The sequence below is a fragment of the Mobula hypostoma genome, chromosome 22 (genome assembly GCF_963921235.1).
Source record: "Mobula hypostoma chromosome 22, sMobHyp1.1, whole genome shotgun sequence".
Classification (NCBI taxonomy): Eukaryota; Metazoa; Chordata; class Chondrichthyes; order Myliobatiformes; family Myliobatidae; genus Mobula; species Mobula hypostoma.
The window spans coordinates 9,664,512-9,680,965 of NC_086118.1; the positions used below are offsets into that span (position 1 = coordinate 9,664,512).

The following is a 16,454-nucleotide window of genomic DNA, read 5'->3' on the forward strand; positions in this document are numbered from 1 at the left end:
AGAGGCCCTATAAAGAAGGTGGAGGGAGGGTGGGAAGGAGAAGGCTGGTAGGTTCCAGGTGAAAAACCAGTAAGGGGAACGAAAAAGGGTGGGGGAGGGGAGGCAGGGAGGTGATAGGCAGGAAAGGTGAAGAAGGAATAGGGGAAAACACAATGGGTAGTAGAAGGAGGCGGAACCATGAGGGAGGTGATAGGCAGCTGGGGGATGGGGCAGAGTGACATAGGGATAGGGGAAGGGAGGGGGAGGGAATTACCGGAAGTTGGAGAATTCTATGTTCATACCAAGGGGCTGGAGACTACCTAGATGGTATATGAGGTGTTGCTCCTCCAACCTGAGTTTAGCCTCATCATGGCAGTAGAGGAGGCCATGTATGGACATATCTGATTGGAAATGGGAAGCAGAGTTGAAGTGGGTGGCTACCGGGAGATTCTGTCTGTTGTGGCGGACGGAGTGGAGGTGCTCGACGAAGCGGTCCCCCAATCTGCGTCGGGTTTCACCGATGTAGAGGAGGCTGCACCGGGAGCACCGGATGCAATAGGTGACCCCAACAGACTCACAAGTGAAGTGTTGCCTCACCTGGAAGGACTGTTTGGTGCCCTGAATAGTGGCAAGAGAGAAGGTGTAGGGACAGGTGTAGCACTTACGCTTACAGGGATAAGTGCCAGGTGGGAGATCCGTGGGGAGGGACGTGTGGACCAGGGAGTTGCGGACGGACCAATCCCTGTGGAAAGCGGAGAGTGGAGAGTAATGAAGTCATTAGGTATATTTAAGGTGAAGACTGATAGTTTCTTGATTAGTCATGAAGGGATATGGGGGAAAGGGCAGGAGATTGGAGCTGAAAGGGAAAATGGATCAACCATGATGAAATGGTGGAGCAGACTTGATGGGCCAAATGGCCTAATTTTGTTCCTATATCTTATGATCTTATGGAAACCAAGGCATTGAGATTAAACTCACACAGTCACAGGGAAACATACAAACCCCACACGGACTGCATTGGAGGTCAGGACTAAAGCAGGGTGAAGCACCTGGTCCACATGTCCCTCCCCACGGATCTCCCACCTGGCAAGTGTTGTTACCTGGAGCACAGTGTGGTACACATCAAACAGGTGAGGTGACTTGTTTGTTATGGGATGTGTGCTGAATTATTTTATGAAGATCAGCTGGTGTCGGAGCAAGAGCTACAAAAAAACAAAAACTTGAAGGGACTTAGACAGGGCCCAGAGAACATCTATAGTAAGAGGAACAGGAGGAAGAAAGAGACTACTTAAGGGGGTTTGATTCTGCTGAAAAAGGTGGAGGGAGCATTAGCAAGACAGGTTATCAGCAGTCTTGACTGGAGAGGTATTTCACCAGAACAAGCCAAGTAATCCTCATGAGACTGTTATCATTAATATAACGCGCAGAAGGGAACCCAAGCACTGGCTAGAAATCCCTCACATTCTACTTTTCTGTCCACCTGTGCTGAATATTATGCATAAAGGAACAAATCTCTCCCACTAATTACTTTATTAGCTTGCTACAGTATGTTTGTATTTCCTGAGGAGTGACACCACACAAAAGAATTGAGACCTCTACATAAAACATACTTCCCTGTGACAACCCCCACTCAACAGGAGTAAACAGCAGTGTGCCTGACATACTCTTTGAGAACATTAAACATCTTTTCAAGTTGCCCCATTGTGTGGGGATCCTTAGTACGAGCTGACTACAGCCACTTCCTGTCCTGCTCTTATGGTGATGCCCTGCCTCAGACACTGGATGTTCTTCCTGACATATATATTGTTGACAAGGGACTTCCGTGTTTCTTTGAATGAAAATGGGGGTATGTCTGCTTCCTCTCTGTCTTTGCCTGTTCCATGGCAGCAGTTGTGTGTGCAAGCTGGGTACTGTCATTGGGAGTGTGTCTGTAATGTGCTGGCATCTTTCTCTGAAGGCTGCACAGCGACTATTTGAAATCTGTTGAGCTTGGTTTGGCACATTTCTGGGTGTAAATCACATTAATATCGATTTGGCCATCTTCTTGTTTTGCAGGATACCCTGTTTGGCACTCGAGTTCAATGCAACAGTACCTTAGCAACACCAAAAATAAGTGCAATCAAATTTCTTGGCAATAGTTTTCTTATCCGTACCCTTTCTTCTGTATTCAAGAATCTACAAATCATATGAAATAATCACTGATGCGTTACTGTGTGCCAACAAATTATTTCCAGATGTGATGAGACTCATTTATTCCACCTCGCCCACAAATCCCTCTCCGTCCTATCCCCAAATAGGGCTATATGCTATTTCAGGAATGATGAATTACCCAATTCATGCAACAGAAGTATTTTGTACTAGACATGTGAAGCATACTGTGGTAGTCCAGGTATTGTGCTGTGGAGTTCACAAGCCACTGCCGCATGCTTTTACAAAGCTCTTAGGCAACCTATCCCACTTGACTACCTCTACAGCCCTCATCACTTCTCCACGCCCCCTGTTGGCATTTTGACTGACAGTTGTTGCATCTGTTCCCTCCTCTAGCTGGCTTTGCACCACACACATCTGTCCCTGTTCAGCACCTCATTTTCACATCTTGATGGATGTTCTTCCCATTCATTTTCCTTGTTCTAATGTTTTTAATCCTTTCATGTCAACTTGCAGGTTACTATTCTGCCAATCATTCTGACTTGGGAACTTTAGGATTAGAAGCAATCTGATTTGTCTTGAGAAAGAAATGTTCTATCATTTATCTACATTATGGCTGATTGTGAAAGGGTAAACAAGGAAATCATTGGCCCACATTTAGTTTGAAGTTCAAAGACCAACCTCGTTCCTCTTATCTCAATCAGTTGATAAAAAATTTACTTCTTCAACTTACCTTCAAGTAGGATTCAGTACAGTGAGCCTATACTCTGTTTATAAGAGAGAGCAATATTTTCATTGAACAGCAAAATTCTTAGAGTGATGCTCATGTTGAAGCTCTCTTGAGAAGATGCTTCCTCTGGGCGCAGGGTCCGGAATGAGGGGAGACAGCCTAGGGATAAAAATTTGGCCATTTAAAACTGAAACAAGAAGAAATGTACTCTCAGAGGTTTATGAATCATTATAAATCTTCTGTGGCGTGGGTTGGGGGGTGCGGTTCTAGACCTTCAGTTGTTGAATATCTTCAACTTTAAGACTAACGTACCTTTGAGATCTAAGAGAAGCAACAGCAGGTTGGAAAGTGAAGTAGTATTCAACATGACTTTACTGATGGAGGAGCAGGCTCCTCATGGACCTTGACTTTCTCATCCATCTTAAGTTCCTACAGAAATGTTTGATAGAACCAGCCTGACTTGTCCAATTCAAACATTACACTCAATCTCATATACTTTGCACAAAGGCCATCAGAAACAGGTTGGTATTGAAACTAGAACTACCAGCCATTAGTCTTGCCAAAGCTGGCATTGGACCACTTTTAGAGCAATAATTCTTGTTTATACTAGTGTAGGCTCATCAAATGAGTAAGGCCTATTAGAGAGATACACCTGTTTATAAGTTTACCCCATGCCCTCCTTCCCTTCAAGACACAACCTCTGTTGTCACCTTCTGAATAAAAGGAACCCATATGATCCCAAAGCAGATATCCTTGATAGGCCACCATGAGAAGTGAACTATCTAGTTTAATTCAATTGAAATCTGCTTGCAAGCTGTTTGTTTTAAAATGAAATAACTTCAATTCTCAAATTATGAGTGTTTGCAGACTCACCTCAGACCTACACAAACAATTTGAAGTGTGTAGGTGTCCCGATTTTTGTTCTAACAGTTTTAAAAGAAAGACAGGATAGACAAAGACTTTATCCTATTACAAACACAAATGTAAACATCAGCCAGTTGGTATCATTGCACTTTGCACTGAATGGTGATTCGTTTCTCCTTCCCATCTGGGTAGAGTCCAGAACAACTGGACATAACATTGAAATTGGAGCTATGCAATTCTGTGGTAACATCAGAAAACCATTCACATAATGGATAGTCAAAATCCAGAACTCTTTCTCATTAAGGTATTAACGATGAGGTAGGAGAGAAAATGTCTAAACAGGAATTGATTTACAGAATCAAAGTCAAAGCTGAGTTTATTGTCATATGCAATAAAAAACTTACTTGGAGCCACATCACAAGCATCATGTAAGCAGCATTCAAAGTAAAACATAAATTAAACATAAATTATGCACATTTTACAAATAAACATGATTAGAACAAAAAAAGGAGTCCAATTTAGTGCAAAGTGATCAAAGTGTCCGTAGTATTGTTACGATATGCACCCAACCATGCCAGCTTCTGGGGTTTAGACGATCTGACTCTCCAGAATATCGATAGCCGCCCCCTTTAAGAACTCAGGCCCATTCCACTAATTGACAGCTATGTTTTGTTGCCCAAGATTTTAATATTTAAAGAGCAACTGAACGGAGGTTCCGTGCTCAACCATCAGCTCAACTTGGATTCTCGTCTAGCATCTAGTTTAGAACCCTTTCCTCTTTTCAGTCTCGAATCATGTCTTGATTGTAGTCTCGGATACTCCAGCGCTTGGGTCCTAACCATCCCTGCTTAGGTCTCTTGTCACAGGTATAGAGATATGAATTTTTCTGGTTCTTTCAGGAACTGAATGGATAAAGAGAAGTAACTGTTCCTGAACCTGATGGTGTTGTACTTCCAGCTTCTGTACCTCCTACCCCCCGGTTTTTGTGAACAGATGCCATGGCATAGGCAGTGGAGATCTTTGATGGTAGATGTTGCCTTTTTGAGGCAGCACCTCCAGTAGGTACCACAGGTGAAGTGGGGTGTAACTGTGATGTATTCAGCAGAGTCCACTACTGGTCCACAGAGTCTATATAAGATAGGTAGATGAACTGAAGGCATTGAGCTGGATCTATTTTATTATATATTCCCACTAATAAATTTTGGCGGTGGTGTTTTTCTCCCTTTTCCTTGCTGAGCCCCAGAGTTTAATGATTATTGTGGCTGGCAAGGATCTGCTGAGGGCATATCTCATCAGTGTGCACTGCAGACCATCTTTGTCATGCACACAGATGACAGATCTCTTGAAGAAGCACCAGCAAACCGTGTACTTCAATCAGCAACTAGTTAATCTGACTGTGTTGCTGAGTGGAAAACAGAACGTTTCAAAATACCTATAGTATGCCACTTTCTGGTCTGCTACAGGTTTCTGGTAGTTTTGTTCAGTGTTTCAGGATCATTAGCATCTGCTGGATTTTGGCGGTTATGTCTGACCACTTTTTCTCTTTGACACACTTAATCATTCTACTGTCATACATCACATTAGCAGGCTGGTGGGAGTTTTGCAGGACCACTAAATTTTACCATCTAAATCCATGTAGATACTCACTGTAACCAACTTTAACCTTGCAGGTCAATTAGCATCTATGGATTAAGCAATAGACAATAGGTGCAGGAGTAGGCCATTCAGCCCTTCGAGCCAGCACCACCATTCGCTGTAATCATGGCTGATCATCCACAATCAGTACCCTTTTCCTGCCTTCTCCCTATATCCCTTGACTCCGCTATCTTTAAGAGCTCTATCTAACTCTTTCTTGAAAGAATCCAGAGAATTGGCCTCCACTGCCTTTTGAGGCAGAGCATTCCACAGAACCGCAACTCTCTGTGTGAAAAAGTTTTTCCTCAACTCTGTTCTAAATGGCCTACCCCGTATTCTTAAACTGTGGCCTCTGGTTCTGGACTCCCCCAACACTGGGGACATGTTTCCTGCCTCTAGCGTGTCCAATCCCTTAATAATTTTGTATGTTTCAATCAGATCCCCTCTCATCCTTCTAAATTCCAGTGTGTACAAGCCCAATCACTCTAATCTTTCAACATATGACAATCCCGCCATCCCGGGAATTAACCTCATGAACCTCTGCTGCACTCCCTCAATAGCTATTAAAGTTTTCATTCCTGTACCCCTTAAGCTGAACTTGTTGAGCATTTCCAGCATTTTCTGGTTTTCTGTCTCTGATTTGCAGCATCCACTGTTTTTCCCTGATGTTCAATCTTTACCAGATCCTCATGTCTGGCTCACACATTTTTTGGTGGACTAGATGTCAAAGAGGGTGAATCATGATGTCAGATTCAGAGTTGCACAGAACTGCAAGAAGTCGTACAAAGATTATTATTTTAGGAACTGCTACATCCATGAATTAAACAGCTAAGGAAAAGTTGTACATAAAGACTAACCATATCCAGCATCTGTCTTTACCAGAAATGACTGATCAGGCAGTAACTTTGGAAGTGCATGTTTCAAAATATAAAGCAATGTTCAAACAAATATTAACAGTTATGAGTATACAAATTCCTGATATGGCTGATGACAGAATATCTGTAGCCCTATTCCATAGTAATGTAGTTAAATGTTTTTGTACATTTTCTGTTATTTCCGTTCGGATATACAAGTTTTGATAAACAAATCACCTAACATCTAAGATGGTTAAACATCTGTTAATGAGCAATAGTCTTGATTCAATTGCCGTTAAAGTGAAGAATAATTTGTGATGGTAAATCTGGTTTTATTTCATATTATTTGACTGAGTGGCATTTCTTTTGTTTTCTCAGGTTATAACCCTTGAGGGTTGGGTTGATATCATGTATTTTGTTATGGATGCTCACTCCTTTTATAATTTCATCTACTTCATCCTATTGATCATAGTAAGTATTCAATACTCTGGTGATGTGGGCATCATTGGTGGCTGATATGTACTGCCTTTCCTTCAAAGAAATTCATTGGCTCAGAGTTATACAGCAGGAATACAGACTCTTCAGCCCATAGGATGCCAGTCCATCCAATCTGCCTATCTAAGCTAATCTCATTTGCCTATCTTTGGCCCATATCCCTCAAAACATTTTCTATCCATGAACCTATCCAAATTTCTTTTAAACATTATAATTGTGCCCTCCTCTACCACCTCCCCTGGCACATACCTGCCACCCTCTGTGTGAAAAATCCGTCTCTTGTATACTCTTGAAAAATTTCCTCCCTCACCTGAAACCTATGCCATCTAGTTTTAGAATCACAAATCTTGGGAAAAAGTTAGGTTTCTCATAATTTTGTAAATTACCATAAGGTCACTTCTGAACCACCATCGCAACAGGAAAATATTCCCAGTTTATCTAGTCTCTCCCTATAACTGAAGCCTCTTGACAGAGGCACCATTCTTGTGAATCTTTTTTTGCACTCTTTCCAACTTAATCACATCCTTCCTATAGCATGGAAGCAGAACTCCACACAATATTCTAACCAGTGATTTGTACAACTGCAACGACAACCCACCTCTTATACTTAATGACTAGGCTGATAAATATAAACATACCATACACCAGTCTATCAGCCGATGTAGCCACTTTCATGACGCCATCTATGAACTTGTACCTCAAGGTCCTGCCATTCACTGTGAATGCCCTTGCCTGGTTTAACTTCTCAAAATATGACTATGTACTTGTCTGAGTTAAATTCCATCAGCCATTCCCTCACCCACTTTCTCTGTTCATCTAGATCTGATTATAGCCTTAGAAAACCTTCTGTATTGTCCAGTATAGCACCAAATTTGATGTCTTTTGCAACTTACTATTCATGCCATGTACACTTGCTTCCAAATCATTCATATACTGCATATAACAATGAAAGATCCAGCACCAGTCCGTGCAGAACTTCACTGGCTACAAATGCTCCTATCTGAAAAGTAACTTTCCACTTCCACCCACTGCCTCCTACCACAACGACAATTTTGCAACCAATTTGCTATCTCACCCTAGATCTCCATTATTCTAACCATTTGGACCAGTCTACCATGCAGTATCTTGTCAAGGGCCTTGTTATAGTCCATGCAGGCAACCTCCACCCTCACTGCTCTCATTAACCCCCTTGGTCATATCCAGAAAAATTTATTAGAGCAATCTGCCATGAACAAAGTTATAAAAAAAGATCTCTAATCAGTCCTTGCCTTTCCAAATGTAAATAAATCCTGTCCCTTAGAATGATGTCAGTAATTTCCCTGCCACTAATGTAAGGATTACCAGCCAGTTCTTGCAGACATTCTTCAATTTGCTTGTAACATTGGCCATTCCCCAGTTTTCCAGAACCTCAATCATAGAAAATGAGTTTGTGCAACTAAACAGCTTGCTGGGATTTTTCAGAGGGCAAAGTTATGTATTGGCATTGGATCAATCAGGTGCACATCTTCTCCTTCCCTTAAAACTGATGTCACCTTTTCAGCATTGGCTTTTTTTTATTTCCATACATTTTAACACTAAGTGTAAAATTGCCAACTGACTTATTTTCACTGGATTATCCAGTGAACACTACTGAACTGTTAATACTATAAAATACCTTCTATATTAAGATACCTGTTAACTAATGTATTCCTATTTTTCTGGAGAAAGATTGACAGGAGTCCATCACTAATCATAGAAAAATGTCATTACCAAGGATAATTTCAACACAGCTCGAAGATGAGAATTTCATCTTCCAAATGAACAGTTAAATTTTTGAGACATGAACAAAGCCATGCTGACTATCAGTCCCTGCCTTTCCAAATGTAAATAAATCCTGTCCCTCAAAATCCCTTCCAGTAATTTCTCCACTACAGATGTAAAGCTCACCATCTAGCTCTTGTAGACACTCTTCAACATGGGTGTAACACTGGCTCCAGTCATCCAGTATCTCAGTTAATCTTCACAATTTCAGACAACCAGTTTTTCCAGAATTTGGCATAGGGTCATAGAGTTGTAAAGCATGGAAACAGAGCTATCAGTCCATTATCCAGTCCATGATACCTACAGTATTCTAGTACGTTATCAAGAATGTATAAATTATACAACCTTGAGATTTGCTTGCTCACAGATAGCCCCAAAGCAAGAAACCCAAAAGAACTCAATTAAAGAAAAACTAGATTGAAAGTGAAAATAGAAGCCCAGCACTCGATGTGCAAGAGAAAGAAAAAAAATCATGCAAACAATTGAAGCGAACAACATCCCATTTACCTGCAATAGGTCCATAGCTTTGTGTCTTTACAAGTTGTAGTTCATATCGTCAACTCTCACTGTTTGTTTCATCTGATAAATTCAAATAATGTGTGTTTCTCCTGCATGCACCTTTTCCAAACTGACCTTGCGAAACCTTCTACCACCCTATTTCACCTTGTACCAACCTTTTTGTCATTCATTCACTTCCTCCTCATCAAATCACAAAGCTTCCCTTTTGTCTCTCCTCCCCTTTCTCTCGAACCTGCATCTTGAAACTTGTTTCAATTCCAACATAAATTTTAAAAAAGCAGTTGTTCTGATAAAAGATTATTGATCCAAAACCTATTTCTTTATTTACAGAACATTAACAATTCTGTTTTTATTTCATGAATCTGCAATACTTGCTTCATTAATGTCAAAGCAATCCCCATTATTTTACACTTTTATAACCATATAAACAATATAACCATATAAACCATATAACCATATAACAATTACAGCATGGAAACAGGCCATCTTGGCCCTTCTAGTCCATGCCGAACTCTTACTCTCACCTAGTTCCACCGGCCTGCACTCAGCCCATAACCCTCCATTCCTTTCCTGTCCATATAGCTGTCCAATTTAACTTTAAACGACAATATCGAACCTGCCTCAACCACTTCTGCTGGAAGCTCGTTCCACACAGCTACCACGCTCTGAGTAAAGAAGTTCTCCCTCATGTTACCCCTAAACTTTTGCCCTTTAACTCTCAACTCGTGTCCTCTTGTTTGAATCTCCCCCACTCTCAATGGAAAAAGCCTATCCACATCAATTCTATCTATCCCCCTCATAATTTTAAATACCTCTATCAAGTCCCCCCTCAACCTTCTACGTTCCAAAGAATAAAGACCCAACTTGTTCAACCTTTCTCTGTAACTTAGGTGATGAAACCCAGGTAATATTCTAGTAAATCTTCTCTGTACTCTCTCTATTTTGTTGGCATCTTTCCTATAATTCGGTGACCAGAACTGTACACAATACTCCAAATTTGGCCTCACCAATGCCTTGTACAATTTCAACATTACATCCCAACTCCTATACTCAATGCTCTGATTTATAAAGGCCAGCATACCAAAAGCTTTCTTCACCACCCTATCCACATGAGATTCCACCTTCAGGGAACTATGCGCTATTATTCCTAGATCCCTCTGTTCTACTGCATTCTTCAATGCCCTACCATTTACCATACATGTCCTATTTTGATTAGTCCTACCAAAATGTAGCACCTCACATTTATCAGCATTAAACTCCATCTGCCATCTTTCAGCCCACTCTTCTAACTGGCGTAAATCTCTCTGCAAGCTTTGAAAACCTACCTTCATTATCCACAACTCCACCTATCTTAGTATCATCTGCATACTTACTCATCTAATTTACCACCCCATCATCCAGATCATTAATGTATATGACAAAAAACATTGGACCCAGTACAGATTCCTGAGGCACACCATTAATCACCGGCCTCCAATCTGACACACAGTTATCCACCACTACTCTCTGGCGTCGCTCATCCAGCCGCTGCTGAATCCATTTTGCTACTTCAATATTAATACCTAACGATTGAACATTCCTAACCAACCTTCCGTGTGGGACCTTGTCAAAGGCCTAACTGAAGCCCATATAGACAACATCCACCGCTTTACCCTCGTCAACATTTCTGGTAACCTCTTCAAAAAATTCAATAAAATTTGTCAAACATGACCTTCCCCGCACAAATCCATGTTGACTGTTCCTAATCAGACCCTGTCTATCCAGATAATTATATAGACCATCTCTAAGAATACTTTCCATCAATTTACCTACCACTGACGTCAAACTCACAGGCCGATAATTGCTAGGTTTACTCTTAGAACTCTTTTTAAACAATGGAACAACATGAGCCATACGCCAATCCTCCGGCACCATCCCCGTTTCTAATGACATTTGAAAGATTTCTGTCAGAGGCCCTACTATTTCCACACTAACTTCCCTCAAGATCCTAGGGAATATCCTGTCAGGACCCGGAGACTTATCCACTTTTATATTCCTTAAAAGCTCCAGTACTTCCTCTTCTTTAATCATCATACTTTCCATAACTTCCCTACTTTTTTCCCTTATCTTACACAATTCAATATCCTTCTCTTTAGTGAATACCGAAGAAAAGAAATTGTTCAGAATCTCCCCCATCTCTTTTGGCTCCACACATAGCTGTCCACTCTGATTCTCTAAGGGACCAATTTTATCCCTCACTATCCTTTTACTATTAATATAACGGTAGAAACCCTTGGGATTTATTATCACCTTACTTGCCAAAGCAGCCTCGTATCTTCTTTTAGCTTTTCTAATTTCTTTCTTAAGATTCTTTTTACATTCTTTATATTCCACAAGCACCTCATTTACTCCATGCTGCCTATACTTATTGTAGATATCTCTCTTTTTCTGAACCAAGTTTCCAATATCCCTTGAAAACCATGGCTCTCCCAAACTTTTAAGCTTTCCTTTCAACCTAACAGGAACATAAAGATTCTGAACCCTCAAAATTTCACCTTTAAATGACTTCCATTTCTCTATTACATCCTTCCCATAAAACAAATTGTCCCAATCCGCTCCTTCTAAATCCTTTCGCATCTCCTCAAAGTTAGCCTTTCTCCAATCAAAAATCTCAACCTTGGGTCCAGACCTATCCTTCTCCATAATTAAATTGAAACTAATAGCATTGTGATCACTGGACCTGAAGTGCTCCCCAATACAAACCTCTGTCACTTGATCTATATCATTCCCTAACAGGGGATCCAACACTGCCCCTTCTCTTATTGGCACCTCTATGTATTGCTGCAAAAAAAAACTATCCTGCACACATTTTACAAACTCTAAATCATCCAGCCCTTTTACAATATGGGCTTCCCAGTCTATGTGTGGAAAATTAAAATCTCCCACAATCACAGCCTTGTGCTTACTACAAATATCTGCTATCTCCTTACAAATTTGCTCCTCCAATTCTCGCTTCCCATTTGGTGGTCTATAACACACCCCCATAAGAGTTACTACACCTTAAAGTAATTAGATTTATTAAAGGAACTTACCTGGCCTTACCTCACCTGGAGTGATGCTCTTCCTCAGCCTCTGCTCGCCAAAGCCTCAGGAGCCAAAGCCTTCCTACTCTGTCTCCCGCTACAACATCGCCTGCTCCGTTAATCTGCTCTCTTTTAAATACTCCCGCTGCCTCACTGTCCAACTTATAAGCGCTTGCGCAGTCGTACCCTGTTCAACTGCCAAAGAAAGTTATGACTGATGCCAACTTTAAATGGTGGGAAAAAGCATGCCATACTTGACAAGACTTAAAGCAATCAACTGTCCTACATTTTTCTTCGTGTATTCTCACCCTGAGCAGGTCTAAGTGTTTTTTTTTAACTACTCTCAAGCCTCACCCTTCTATAGCCCACACAGTTTCAGCTCTGCAATTTTTAAATTACAACAGGAGAGATTTTTTCTCAAAACTTAGCAAACTGGAATGTTGAATATGAATGTTTCTTTTAACTATTTCTTTTCCTTTTTTTAATTTTTAGGTTGGGTCATTTTTTATGATCAATTTATGCTTAGTTGTCATAGCAACCCAGTTTTCTGAAACTAAGCAGCGTGAAAGTCAATTGATGAAGGAGCAACGAATTCGCTTCATGTCTAACGCAAGCACGCTGGCAAGTTTTTCTGAACCAGGGAGCTGCTACGATGAGCTCTTGAAGTATATTGGCCACATGCTGAGGAAGGCCAAGCGTGAAGCTGTTCGTGTTTGCTATGTAGTGGTGGCCAGAAGAGGGGTGCATCCTGCCAACAGGAGTGGGCCACGCGCACAGCCCCGCAGACGGCGGAAACGGAAGCGGGCAGCCTCGGTCCATCATCTCATTCACCACCACCATCATCACCACCATTACCACGTGAGCAATGGAACAATGCGGGCACCACAGGCCAGCCCAGAAATCAGTGATGTGGAAACCAACTCTGCACACAATGGTGGTAACAGACTAATCGTGTTGCCCTCACCACTGTCAAGTTTGCACTCTCCCCCACCTCCTCCATCTCCCACCACTGCCACACCTAGCAATACCGAATCTGTCCATAGCATCTATCATGCCAACTGCCACATTGAGCCAATCCAATGTAAAGCTTCCCTCAGGCAAGGCATAGGCCTGATCCCCCCAGATGGACTCCAGAAGAATTCGGATATCAAAAGCTACCCAACCGTGCACCCTAGCTCCCCACATCAGGTGATCAACCTGAACACCAAAGGTGAGAAGACACTTAAAGATGCAACAATGAATCCTGACAGCACAAAGACAAATCTCAACATCCCAGCTGGACCATACCGGAAGATGCATCGACTACTGGAAACACAGAGTGCTGGTGAGTGAGCCGACTGAGAGTGAATGTCAGAGGATGGTGGAGATTGATTGAAGGCAGAGAGAGAGCACAAAGAGCAACAAAGAGGGGAAATGGGGAAGTTAGTCAACACTTTCTGTGTAGATGCTGGCTGACTAGATGAGCACTGACAACTTTCTCTGTCTTTTTTGCTGAGATGAAGCTTATTTTTCCGTCACCTTCAGAATGATTGCCATTTCTCACTGATTTTGCTTTGCTGAGCTTTCACATCCTTTCAAGCTTGCTAGCTCCACTGCTAAATTCATTTGCCTTCAACATTTTAACAAAATCTCAAATATCCTTGCCCTTTGTTTTGGATTTTTGTTGAAATCGCTTTTATTTAGTCCCTTGAAAGTATTCTAAGTCACTTCACCAGTGTTGTTAGCTTGCATGTGCTATTCAGTGATGGTATGTGTTAGCATGTACAATCCTGTACATCCAGTGTAAGTGTGATAATTCTGCTGTGCTTTGGAACTGACCTCAAATTGAAGTTGGTTCTGTAGGCCCCATAAAGACATCCGTTAGTCTTGCAAGACTATGGATCTGCACCTGGAAAGTCCTCACTGTCCAGGGCGTAGGCCTGGGCAAGGTTGTTTGGAAGACCAGCAGTTGCCCATGCTGCAAGTCTCCCCTCTCCACAACACCAACGTTGTCCAAGGGAAGGGCATTAGGACCCATACAGCTTGGCACTAGTGTCATCGCAGAGCAAGGACACACATTCCCTCGGCTAGGGCTCGAACTCACGACCTTCAGGTCGCTAATCCAATGCCTTAACCACTTGGCCACGTGCCCACACAGTAGGCCCCATACGTGGCATGATACTTAAAGGTCTGTGAAATTCAAGAGCTAGAAGGCTTGAATTCTTATGCAACTTATCTAAGAGTCAGCAGAGAAACAGGTCTTTCAGCCCAACTTGTCTATGCTGACAAAGTTGACTACCTGAGCTAACATGACTCTATTTGTTTGCAAGCAAATAGTCCAATTCACAGGCAATCATATTTGCAATTAATGTTCTTGTGATTGGCTCTCCCATTTGGGAACCCGGTAAACCTATTCACCATTTCTGACAATCTAAATTCTAAATTATGTGAGGAAACCTAATGCTGATTGAATGTTGATAGATCAAATTGTTGATCGGCAACCTATCATTCTTCATCAGCATGCAAATAGAAATGTTGACCTGTACAATAGAATTCTAGAAATTTGGCACACGTTTTATTGTCATTGCTCAGAAATGCCATGTGTCTGTTACTAATTCGCACCAGGCACATTGTCATTAATTTTGGGGTCACAATTGAATATGTATACTATAGAGAGAGCACAGAGGAGATTTACAAGGATGTTGCCTGAACTGGAGATTATGCCTTATGAGAATAGGTTGCGTGAACTTGGCCTTTTCTCCTTGGAGCGATGGAGGATAAGAAGTGACCGGATAGAGGTGTATAAGATGGTTAGAGGCATTGATCGTGTGGATAGCCAGAGGATTCTCCCCAGGGCTAAAATGGCTAACAAGAGGGGGCATAGTTTTAAGTTGCTAGGAAGTAGGTACAAGGGGGGGTGTCAGGGGTAAGTTTTTCCACACAGAGAGTGGTGGGTATGTGGAATGCACTGCCAGCAAAGGTGGTGGAGACAGATACAATGGGGTCTTTTAAGAGACTCTCAGATAGGTACATGGAACTTAGAAAAATAAAGGGCAACGTGGTAGGTAAATTCTAGGCAGTTTCTAGAGTAGGGTACATGGTCGGCACAAAATTGTAGGCCAAAAGGCCTGTAATGTGCTTTAAGTTTCTATGTTCTAAGAGTATATTGTTGACTAATACTTGAATTGTGTGGTGAATGGCAATTTAAGCAGAGCTACGAATAATTGAATGAGTTGAACTTTGAGATTGTACAATCTGTAACTCGGTTTGGTGAGGAAATTGTCTGACTCCCTGCTGAGCAATGTACTGCTGATGCATTTATGTTGTGTGGAATGGCAGGGCTACTCACCACTTGTCCTTGTTCTTCTATTATGTTGGTCTGAAAATGAAGTTAAGAGCACTTTACATCAGAATGAGTGAAGACAATGGACACGTTATGAGAAGATTAGTGAAGGAGAGAATTTTACTGAAAGTTATATACTCATGTTTTGTATGATACTTTCTTTCCACTTCTTAGTCAGCACCGTATTTATGGAATCAGAAATAAGGGACAGAAATGCGTGAGGTTTTTTTACCCAAATTTTCAATTAACTTGTCAAGAGAAATGGAAATATCAGTTTGCTGACTGCAACTGTTAAATCAGGCACCAAAATTATATCAGAAACACACATTCGGTCTCCTAGATTTTTCACAGCAAAGGATTTAGACAAAATATCACCCACATAAACCTTGTTCTGTGTTCCTACATAATATTTACAGAAAGAAAATAAGCCATTTGGCACAACTGATCTAATCTGAATTTCTGCTCCAAATGAGTCTTCTCCCAATACTTATTTCATAATCTGTATCAATATACTGTATCCCTTTTCCCATAGAAAGATATGGACCCACTACAAACAAATGTCATCAGATAAGCATCACAATGTGCATGGTGGTCAAAGCACCAGTTTCTGTGCCATATGATTCTACGACTAATGTACTGTATATCTAGAAGTGAATTAAATAGGTGTATACACACATCAATATGCTGCATTTAGAAAGTTTATTCAGGTATTCATTATTTTTTCTTAATTTATTCTAGCAAATAATGGGAAATATAGGCCAGTCTACTTGATGTCTCTTCTCAAGAACTGGTCCAATAATCTTTTTTGTATTATATCCTTCCTTGGATATGAAGATCAAAGCTGTACTATTACTAGGACCCAATATAATCAGAGAGATCTATTCTTGTAATAAGGACTAATGTATTATTTTCTTCCTGTATTACCTGCTATTATAGTATGTTGTCTTTCTGTGATTTATATATGATACCAGAGGCTCTCTGTGTCCCAATATTTCCAGTAACTCAGCATTTAAAAATCATTTGTTTACTATTAAGTAACTTTTCTC

At 41.1% G+C, this 16,454-nt stretch overlaps 1 protein-coding gene across 3 annotated transcripts in view; it reads left to right on the forward strand.

Annotated features, from left to right (window-relative positions):
• cacna1g (calcium channel, voltage-dependent, T type, alpha 1G subunit) overlaps positions 1-16,454 on the forward strand; it is a 363,171-nt gene that overhangs the window by 80,533 nt on the left and 266,184 nt on the right. For all 3 annotated transcript variants that reach the window (XM_063074200.1, XM_063074202.1, XM_063074201.1), the window contains exons 6-7: positions 6,589-6,681; positions 12,579-13,410. In XM_063074200.1, coding sequence (XP_062930270.1) covers positions 6,589-6,681; positions 12,579-13,410 — 925 coding nt within the window. The remainder of the gene's footprint in view (positions 1-6,588; positions 6,682-12,578; positions 13,411-16,454) is intronic.